The sequence below is a fragment of the Crocuta crocuta genome, unplaced genomic scaffold, assembly GCF_008692635.1.
Source record: "Crocuta crocuta isolate KB4526 unplaced genomic scaffold, BGI_CrCroc_1.0 scaffold312, whole genome shotgun sequence".
Taxonomy (NCBI): domain Eukaryota; kingdom Metazoa; phylum Chordata; class Mammalia; order Carnivora; family Hyaenidae; genus Crocuta; species Crocuta crocuta.
This window is the reverse complement of record NW_027527378.1, coordinates 1,431,424-1,442,328: the sequence shown is the minus strand read 5'-3', so window position 1 is coordinate 1,442,328 and position 10,905 is coordinate 1,431,424. Positions and strand designations below refer to the sequence as shown.

Genomic DNA, 10,905 nt, shown 5'->3' with positions numbered 1-10,905 from the left:
AGGTTAAAGTAGATGAGAAAGAAGGATTGAGACTCAGGAACCTGAAATTTACAAAGCTCTCCGAGTGAAGAGAGAGCACTGACAAAAGACAAAAATATTCCCTAAGAGAGACAATCCCTAAGGGTAACAGCTTTGTAAAATTGACATACAGTTACAATGTTTAATATTCCTTCCCAAACTTAACACTGTAAGGCTGGTGGAAAATTTATTTGATACCTATATTTTTTTCCAAAGCAGTCATGTGGAATATTTTTTAAAACTGTGTGTGGAATGAAGGCAGAGAAACTTAGTTTCGTTTGCTATTGCCCTCTGCTTACTGTAGAAGGTATGAACACTTCTGTGGAATATGAACTAGCAAAACAATGGAAATGATACTGAATTTTTTTTATTGCCACACATTGTATTTCTACCCGACACTTCCTCAACCTCCCCCCCACCATTTCTTTACTAANCCTCTCTGGCCTTGGTGGGGTGGAGAGGAAGAAAACTGGCTCTCATTTTAGAAGTATATGGAGTTCTAAAAGAACCGCTAATTTATTCATTGAGAATAAAGTGTTTTTGTAGAGGAAGGATTTTAATACATTTCTGATAGAATATGTAAATAATTTTTTTCACTTGTGAATGGTTACATTTTTTATTAAACTTCTAGAGATACCATTTACTGAATAAATGCTATTTTCAGAAAATTTCTATTGATCAAAATATTGTAGTCAACCCATAGGAAATTTGAAAAATCACCTCTAATTCAACTACTTAACACAAAACATCATTTGACCATCTTTTCTTATGGTCTTACATCTGGCACTTTTACAAGCCACTGTCATAATAAATGTAGTTTTAAATGCTCTTCTTTTTACTTAATAGTATTGTTTTTATGTAAAATCTCTGAGCTCCCCTACGACTTTGTATGATTGAGGCTTTTTAAGTTTTCATTAACTTTTCTCAGTAATTGTGGGTTTTTTTTTCACATTGACTTCCACGTGGTCTATATTAACCATAATTCAAGTGCTTGTACGTTATGACTTTGACTTAAATTTACCATAAAATCGTTCTTCCCGTCCCTTTTAAATTTATTTTACATTTCAGTTGCTCTTATTTTTTGATGACTTTAAATATAGCACTTTGAATATATTTGGGTAGATAGCTTTTTCTTTGGGATAGAGTCCCAGAAGTGGGATTCCTGGTTCATTGTTATGAACTTTTCTGTGTGTGCATTGTTAATTATGTCTCAAAATATTTTAATCACTTTACACTACCATTAGCAGGATGAATACAAGGTAACTTATTTAGGACTTTTACTTAAGGTACTTATTAAATATGGTCTTTGTGCAACTAACAGTAATGTGAATGGTTTGTCTTCTGTCAAAATTCCTCAGACTCTGGTCAAAATAATAGACCCAAATGACCTACGGCATGACATTGAAAGAAGGAGAAAAGAGCGGTTACAGAATGAAGATGAGCACATTTTTCACATAGCTAGTGCTGCAGAGAGGTAATCAGTAGATGAAAAACATCTGTTATCAGGGAGCTTTTGGTTTTAGCATACTTTTCAATTTTTGTGTGTGATGACTTTCATTTGAGTGTAGGGATTGGATCCTTCGAATCTGTTTTATATGTTTAAGTGAAGTCTATTAAAATGTTTCAAAGCTCTTCAGTGATCATCGTATTCTGTTTGACCAAAACAACAAAACCGCAGGGGTACGTGAGTATTTGAGGTTTTTGTAATTCTAGAAAAGACTGTAACGGCTTTTTGAATATTAGCAGGCACTGGGACCTGCAAGTTTATGGACTGTTTGGCTCAATCTCTCTGAAACTATGACACGTTCTGCCCTTTAGAGTCTGGCACTCCCTGAGTATTACAGAATTTCCTGAGGTCGGTACAGTTCTCGTTTGGAACTCCTCACGGATGCCTGTCCATGAAGCAGAGGCAGGGGTATTAGAAAATGGAGGAGACAGGAGTTGGAATCCCACCTCTGCCATTTGACAAGTTGCATGCTCGTAGACAAACTGGCTTAGTTTCTGGAGCCTTCTCCTCTATAAAATGAGAAGAACTAATTTATGATGTGGACGGTTAGAAATATCAAATGAGCTGCCACATGCGAAGTGCTTATGCCACGTATGGCAAATTGATTTTCATTAGATTGTTGTTTTTCTTTCCCAACTCTGTACTTTTTAGGAGCTCCTAGTATTTTAGATTGGGCCCAGTTTATGTCTAGTTCTAAAAGCTATGTGGAATTCATGGCAGCCCCTGGGACCCCATATGATTATGAGCTATATAATTGGAGCGGTAGAAATTTCCATTTCACCCAAGGATCTTTAAGCCATCTGGATCTCTTAGAAAGTAAGGATGTACGAATAGGAAGGGCCAGTGGTAATTCTCTTTCCATAGTCCTTAGTGTCAAATTGACGAAACTGTTAAGTCAAGGCTGTGGCTAACTTGGTCTTAGGCAAAATACATGGAACTTGTTTAAAACTGGACTTTATGCTGGCAATAAATTTGGGACTAATTAAAAGAGAGCAAACTGTGTGTTGAGGCGTATAAAACAACTGAAAATAAAATAGTTAAAATCTCATCCCTTGCTAGGTAAAAGTCTCCAGTTTCTTACTATGACACGGCATGACAGTGCTCTTGAATGACACAAGCTCCCTGTCATGCTTGTCTTGACTCAGCAAGTGTAAGAAACTCAGTGTGCCAGGAAGGAGGATTTTAAAAACAGATTTCAGATCATTAGCATTTTATAAAATCTGTGTAATGCTTTAGAATATATCTTCCCCCTTTGAGACGAGAAAGGGATCGAGCACCCAAGTTACACCTGACTTCAACACCTGGCTCTGTAGACACCTAGCTAGGTGACTGATCTCAGGCAAGTTATTTAATCTTTGTTTCCTCATGTGTAAAATAGAGGTGAGAATTATACTTCCATCACGGTGGTGGTGAAGATTAAAGTGACGGGTGCGAGATACAGAGTAGCTGCTCAGCCTTAGGAGTCGTGGATGTTCGCTTTGAAGGCTGTGCAGAGCATGCAGAGATGTCTTTCTGCAGAATGCCTTTTGCTGGCCAGATTGGACTAGTTTATTTTTATTGGAAGGCTGGTGTGGCATAGTGGAGCCATGGGTTTTTTTTTTTTAATTTGGGATATTTCTTACCATAAAATTCACCCTTTGAAAGTGAACAATTTAGTAGTTTTTAGTATATTCACAGAGCGGTGTTTCATCACTCCAAAGCGAAGCCCTGTAAGCCTTGTCATTCCGTTTCTCTTCCCGCCTCGCCCCTGGCACCCCCTTACCTCCCCTCTGTCTCTGTGGGTTTTCCTTTTCTTGACGTTTCCTATAGATGCACTCCTATAATGTGAGGCCTTTTGTGACTGACTGCTTTCACGTAGCATATTGTTTTCAGCATCCCTCCATGTCGTTGCATGAATATTCCCTTTATGGCCGAATGATACTCCACTGTATGGATAACCACGTTTTGTTGGTCCATTCAGCGGTGGGTGGACATCTGGGTTTTTTTCCACTTTTTGGCTGTGGTGAATTGTGAGGCTGTGAACGTTCGTGTGCAGGCTTTTGTGTGGACCTGTGTTTTCACATCTCTTGGGTATATGTACTTAGGATTGGATTTGCCGAGTCATTTGATAACTCCGTGTGTAACTTTTCGATGAACTAGCAGATTGTTTTCCACAGTGGCTGCCTCGTTTACATTTTCACCAGCTTCTTTGCATCCTCACCAGCACTCGTTATTGTTCATCTTTTTGGAAAAAAGTGATTTAGAAAAAAAAATGATTTAGAACCTTTAACTTTATCCTAAATCGGTTTCCTTCTTAAAATAAGAAAAGGCATTTGATTTTATTCTTTTGTCTTAGAAATTCAGTGTATGAAATTGACCTCATTAAAATTTTTGCACAAACCTTTTTAGTCATGGCAGTGTTTAGATTTGTAGAGAAATTTAGAAGAAATGAAATATGAAATCACTAAGCACAAGATGTAGCAATTTCCCACCTCTGTGATCTTTTTTCCCCTCAAACAGTTATTTGCAGACCCTGTGTCTGTGTTTCCTCAGCACTGTACCCCCACTGCCTTGAACTCACTTCAGAGCTGTTGAAGGAGCGAAGACTGCAAGAAGCAGATAGGACAAAGGATGCTTACACTGTAACGCATTTAAACCTTGATTACTCTTTACTCCCTCATACCTTAGGTAATCTTTCCCAAGCGAGCCCGACGCTAGGACATTCTGTCTCGTCTTGAAGACTGTGTTCTCTTTTTGTCTCCCTACTCCTGACTGATCTCTTACTCTAACATCTCCATGTCCTCTCCCAACCCACTATTTCTCCCTCTTGTAACCACCATTCCCGAGTTCCATACAGTGTTACCAAGGTGTTGAACTGCATAGGCATGATGTTGGGGGGCGGGGGTGGATAAAGCAGCTTCAAAAGAGAGTCGATAGACTTTGAGGGGACATCAGGCTGCAGAGATTTTCCTTTTAGCTACAGAGGGTACAGACAATATACAGTGAAAAAGTATACACGAGCTCCTAGTCCTTGTCAAGCTTGTACTTTTTCATGGTTGGAGAAAATAAATACCTACATATTGATGAGTGATAGGTGAAAATAAGGCAGGAGAAGTTTAATAGGACAGAGTGATGCGTGTGGTGTGATTTTATCTAGGGCAGCTATAAAATGCACGTAGGATTTCTTTTTTTAATTGAGCAGGGATGTGAATTAAGCGAGGGAGTTAAGGAATTAGTAAGGTTTTTGGAGGGGATAGTATTTTAAGGCGGGAACAACAAAGGTAAATACCCTCAGGCAGGATCATGCTTACTCTTATTTAAGGAATAGAAAACAAGAAAGAAAAAAAAAAGGAATAGAAAGCAGGCCAGTGGCGTTATAACACAGTGAGGAAAAGAAGAGAGTAAGTAGATGAAGCCAAATTGCGAAGGACATGACAACTCTGTAGTTTACTTTGAGTGAGATTAAACTCGAGAAGAAATATAATCTCATTTAAATTTTAGAAGATTCACCCTGGTTTCTAGGTAGAGAATGGCCTGTAAGACCAGGAGAAAAAATTATTTCTTTCTTGTGTAGAAAAAGATTACNGGTAGGTAGGGCGGACCCAGCAGGAAACCAGTCTCCTGAGAGCTTGCTTCTCAGACATCCTCTGCACGCGGCGGCTGCCTCATGGGCCGGGGTGACTGTTTGCATCCTTAGCCATCACATCTGTATTCTAGCCTTTTCTTCAAAAACCTCCTGGAATTTTTACATGCCACCTCAGCAACTTTGGTCAAAATTTAGTCTCATGGCCCCACCTTGCTGCCGGGAGGCCGGTCAGAAATCAGATATCAAAGGGTTTAAATGTTCTTATTGTGGCAAAATATACATGTAATAAATTTTACCGACTTAACCATTTTTTAAGTGTATAATGCATTGGCATTAGGTACGCCTGCAGTGTTGTGTAACCATCCACACTTGCCACGTACAGAATCTTTTCACCTTCTCAAACAGCAGCGGTACCAACTAAACAGTGACTCCCCATCCTTTCTACTTCCAGCCCCTGACAGCCTCTGTTCTTGCCATCTCCGTGAATTTGCCTGTTCTAAGCGCCTCGTGTATGTAAGGGGAATCGTGCAATAATTGTCCTTTTGTGTCTGGCTTATTTCACTTCGGATGATGTTTTTATCCATGTTGTATCGTGTGTCAGAATTTCATTTTTAGAAAACTTTCACTCCTTCTTAAGGCTGAATAATATTCCGGTGGGTGGATAAACCACATTTTATTTGTCCGTTGTTCTGTTGACGGACATTTAGTTTGTTTCCGTCTTTTGTCTGTTGTGAACAGTGCTGTTCCGAACATTGGTGGGGTCACCTTTTTGATTATAGCCATCCTGTGGGTGTAAAATGTTATCTCATTTTGGATAACATTTGTGGTTTGGGTTTGCGTTTCCCTGGTGGCTAATGATGTTGAGCATCTTGTCATGGGCTTTCTATGGGTCTTCTTTTGAGAAATACCTATTCAGATCCTTTATCCATATTTTAAATTGGATTATTATATTTTTATTATTGGATGTAAAGAGTCCTTTATATATTCTGGACATTATTCCCTTATCAGATATATGCTTTGCAAAGAGGATTTTTTAAAGTCCATTGTTTTGTTTATACAATTAATAGTACATGCTAGTGGCAAATATTTGGAAATATAAAGTGTAAAAATAAAAATATGAGACCTTCTTAATTTCATGAGTCAGAGATGATCACTGTTAATATTTAGTACATTTCCTGTTATTTATTTTTTCTGGGCATATATGTAGTTTATTTTAAATAATTAAAATTATCCTGGGGGCACCTGGCTGGCTCAGGCCCCAAGTGGGGCTCGAGACCCCGAGACCAAGAGTAGCTCTACCGACCGAGCCAGCCAGGCGCCCCCCAAAATAATAAATCTTTTAAAAAAACCATCCCAGCTTTGCACCCTACTCTTTTAACTTACACTCATATCATGAGCGTTTCGACAGAATGGGAGGGTTTTTAACATTTCAAAATACCCTGAGTGGCTGTTCTGTGTCAGGTTTGGGGGGTCAAAACTGGGGCCACAAGATGAACGATGCACAGTGTCTCCTGTTAAGGGATCACACCTTGCTGGTGTGAAGACAGGCAGTTGCTCCAGCAGTTACAGACCCGAGTGATACGTGTGAGGACTCCCAAGTGCTGCACGTGCGCAGAGCAGGGGCACTAACTAGTCCCCCTCAGAAGGGTCTGGAAAAGCCTTCCTGGAACAGTGCAAGTGGAGCTAAATCTTGAAGCTGATCCAAGTGGGAGGAAGTTGCAACAGAAGGAATGGTTCCTGCAGACTCGCAGAAGCAGGAGAGATGGTAGTGTGTGTCGGGAACCGCGTGTCGCTAAATGTTCCCCACGCTCAGTGTGCGTGCTGGGGAGACTCGAGCGAAGCGGCTGGTGAGGCGGCCAGGGCCAGGGCAGGAAGGGCCTGGCAGATGGTGATAGGGATGTGGATTTTACCCTCACGTCAGTGGGGGGGCCCGTGGAAGGGATGAAGCGGGGCTGCGACAGCGAGCAGTGTGTTCCCCACACAGCCGGGAGGGTCTGAGGACACCGTGGGGAGAGGTGGCGGGTGCCAAGGAGAGGACTGTGGGACGGGCCGCGAAAGTGAGGCCCCAGGGCCAGAGGAGATGCCCGAGGAAGGACCTTCCCTCCTGGGTCTGGCAGCCTGAGGAGAGGCTTTGGCGGCCTCTGGACATTGTGACGACATGAGAGGGGAGCTGTCTTTCACTTCTGTGGCCCGGCAGTGTCAGAGGTCTCCGCTCTGCCAGTGAGGGGACCTGAGCCAGTCACACTCTTCGTCTCTGCTGCTTTCATTAATAAGAGTCTATCAGGAAGTGGGGGGGGGGTTCCTATACTGCCACCCTCAAGAGCAGACTCTCTCTTCCCTCAGAAAACACACATTCTGCATATGGTTTCAGGGGATGACAGCCCCCAGGACACCTGTCCTTGGAGCCCAGAGTTAGAGCCCTGGTCGAGGGAATACTGTTTCTGCTATTGCTGACTTCCAACTTTCCAACTTAGCTAAATAACGTTTGTTGAAATGTAAAGGGTTTAGCCCTGGTAACTCTCATTTGTAATTTTAGTAGTGATGGATCTTAGAGTCTTTGAGTGTTTTTGTTTTGTTTTCTTGTTTTGTTTCTTTTTTACTGTTTTGCTGCTTTGATTGACTCTGAAGGGGGCGGTTGGATTTCTCTTTATTTATGGGATAATCTTTATTTATGGGATAAAGGTAAACTAATAAAATATTGTTATTTTCTCTCTTTCATTTTATTAGGAATGATGAGCATTCCAGTTTTTCAGCGTTGAAGAATATTCATGTTGATGAATTCCAAAAACCTACAGGTTTTACAAAATCAAATTTTAGAAAATTTATTCAGAAATCACACATGGTAAGATTGCAGCTCCAAGTTTTTCATTTTTGTACACTCCATTCTCCTCACGTATATGTATATGTATAGAGATCACCAGCGTTTTTTCCATAACGTTTCTAACTGTTCATTGAGTATGTGTTACGATTCTTTTGTTCAGTGTTAATATTCTTTTGAGTCTTATTATGAGAGAAGAAATAGTTCTCTCTAATTTAGTAGGATTTTTTTTCCCATTTATTATAGTACTAGGTTTCTCAAGATTTTTTTGGCACAACTTTATTAAGGTATAATTTACATACCATAAAATTTTCACCCATTTTAGGTATACACTTTAATGATTTTTTTCTAAATTTACCAAGATGCGTAACCATCACCATAGTCCAGTTTTATAACATTCCATGACCCCAGAAACAGCCCTTGTACTTATTTAGTTATTCCCTGTTGCCACCCCTGGCTGACCACTCATCCATTTTCTGTCTCTGAAGATTTGCCTCTTCGTAAAGCAGTTCGAAAAATGTCAGCTGGATGGGGCGCCTGGGTGCCTCAGTTGGTTGAGCGTCCGACTTCAGCTCAGGTCATGATCTCATGGTCTGTGGGCTCGAGCCCCACGTTGGGCTCTGTGCTGACAGCTCAGAGCCTGGAACCTGCTTCAGAGTCTGCATCTCCTTCTCTCTCTGCCCCTCCCTCACTCACACTCTGTCTCTCTCTCTCTCTCTCTCAAAAGTAAATAAACATTAAAAACAACGTCAGCTGGCTTTCAAAATAGGAGCAAGTGACAGCTAAGAAGTTGGAAGCCAGGGTCTGTTTGTGATGTAATCTCAGAAGTGATGTTCTGTCACTATGGTTATAATGCTGTTTGTAAGAAGCAAGTCACTAGGTCCGGCTCCTACTCAAAGGAAGGGAATGACATAGAGGCCTGGATACTAGAAGGTGGGGAGCACTGAGAGCCTGATCAGAAGGTGTTTGGTACAGTCCTTCTGCTGAGCCCCAATTATTCACATCCCTTCACTTGCAAAATATACCCCTCTCTACCAGGGTTCCCCAAAGTGTCATCTCATTACATGTATCATTATGCACTTATTCAAATTTATAGACTTAATATAAATTCAAGATGACTACTGTGAAAAGGGTTTTATATGACACTGGAGGCAGAAATAAAGGTATGAAAGAGGAAGATTTGTGAGAAGTACAGCAAATGGAATAAATAGAAGGTTATAAGACTTGGGGCGCCTGGGTGGCTCAGTCGGTTAGACATCGAATTTTGGCTCAAGTCACGATCTCACAGTTGGTGGGCTCCAGCCCCGCATCGGGCTCTGTACTGACAGCTCAGAGCCNTGAGCACAAATCAGTTCTCTGGGCCAGCGTGACTTGCCTCCTGTAGTGGAGGCAGTGGGAACTCTCTTGCAACTCCAGATGATGATGGGTTTGGTTCTCTTCTGGGTGCCAGAATAAATCCGAGATGTATAGTCATTTTTCTAAACGTCATGCATTGTATTATATAGGAGTATTTTTTTAATGCTTCTCACATTCATAAATTAAACTAGCCCCTCACAGACTAGCATGGGTTATGTGAAGGACGATGTGTATATGTTCCTACAGCTAAGCTATATGCTCAGGTTTTGTGTTCTTAATCCTATACATTTAAAATGTGTTTTGCGGGGGGGGAACCTGGGTGGCTCAGTTCCTTGAGCATCCAACTTTGGCTCAGGTCATGATCTCACGGCTNCTGCTCTCTCTCTCTCTCTCTCTCTCTCTCTCAAATATAAATAAATCTTTTAAAACTTTATTAAAAAATGTATTTTTTATTAAAAATTTTTTAAAAATATTTTTTATTGAAGTGTAGATGACATACAGTGTTACATTAGTTTCAGGTGTATAGCATAGTGATTTCGACAACTCTGTATGCTACGCTGTGTTCCCCACAAGTGTAGCCACCATCTGTCCCCATACAACATGATCACTGTGCCACTGACAGCATTCCCTATGCTGTATCTCCCATCTCTGTGACTCACTCAGCCTCTGATTTATTCCGTAACTGGAAGCCTGTATCTCCCATTCCCTTTCATCCGTTTTGTCCATCTCCTCACCCCCTCTCCTCCAGCAACCATCAGTTTGTTCTCTGTATATATGGGTCTTTTTCTGCTTTTTATTCATTTGGCTTTTTTATATTCCACATATAAGTGAAATCATAAGGCATTTGTCTTTCTCTGACTCATTTCGCTTAGTATAACACCCTCTAAGTCCATCGATGTTGTCGCAAATGGCAAGATCTCATTCTTTTTTATGGCCAAGTAATATTCCATCGTATATTGACCACATTTCTTTATCCATTCATCTATTGATGGACTCTTAGGTTGCGTCCATATCTTTGTTTTTTTTTTTAAATATTTTTATTTATTTCTAGGAGAGAGAGACAGCGTGAGCAGGGGAGGGTCAGAGAGAGAGGGAGATACAGACTCTGAAATAGGCTCCAGGCTCTGAGCTGGCAGTCAGCACAGAGCCCGACGCGGGGCTCGAACCCACGAACCTCGAGATCATGACCTAAGCGAAAGTCGGACGCTTAACCGACTAAGCCACCCAGGCGCCCCAGGTTGCATCCATATCTTGACTGTTGTAACTAATGCTGTAATAAACGAGTGCATACATCTTTTTGAATTAGTATTTTCATTTTCTTTGGGTGAACATCCAGTGTTGGAATTACTCGGTTATATGATTTCTATTTTTCATTTTTGGAGGAACCTCCATACTGTTTTCCACGGTGACTACACCAATTTACATTCCTATCAACAGTGCACAAGGGTTCCTTTTCTCCACATCCTTGTTGTTTCTTGTGTTTTTGATTCTAGCCATTCTAGCAGGTGTGAGATGATATTTCATTGTGGTGTTGATTTGCATTTCCCTGATGATATTGAGCAATGTTGAGCATTGTTTCATCTGTCTGTTTGCCATCTGGATGTCTTCTTTGGAAAAATGCCCATTCAGATCCTCTGCCCA

General features: G+C 41.0%; 1 protein-coding gene across 1 annotated transcript in view; it reads left to right on the top strand.

The window, feature by feature from the left end:
- BCLAF3 (BCLAF1 and THRAP3 family member 3) overlaps positions 1–10,905 on the top strand; it is a gene marked incomplete at its 5' end in the record, with an annotated part of 42,499 nt that overhangs the window by 15,737 nt on the left and 15,857 nt on the right. The window contains 2 exons of the mRNA XM_077769589.1: positions 1,377–1,492; positions 7,818–7,932. Of these exons, the coding sequence (XP_077625715.1) occupies positions 1,377–1,492; positions 7,818–7,932 (231 nt within the window). The remainder of the gene's footprint in view (positions 1–1,376; positions 1,493–7,817; positions 7,933–10,905) is intronic.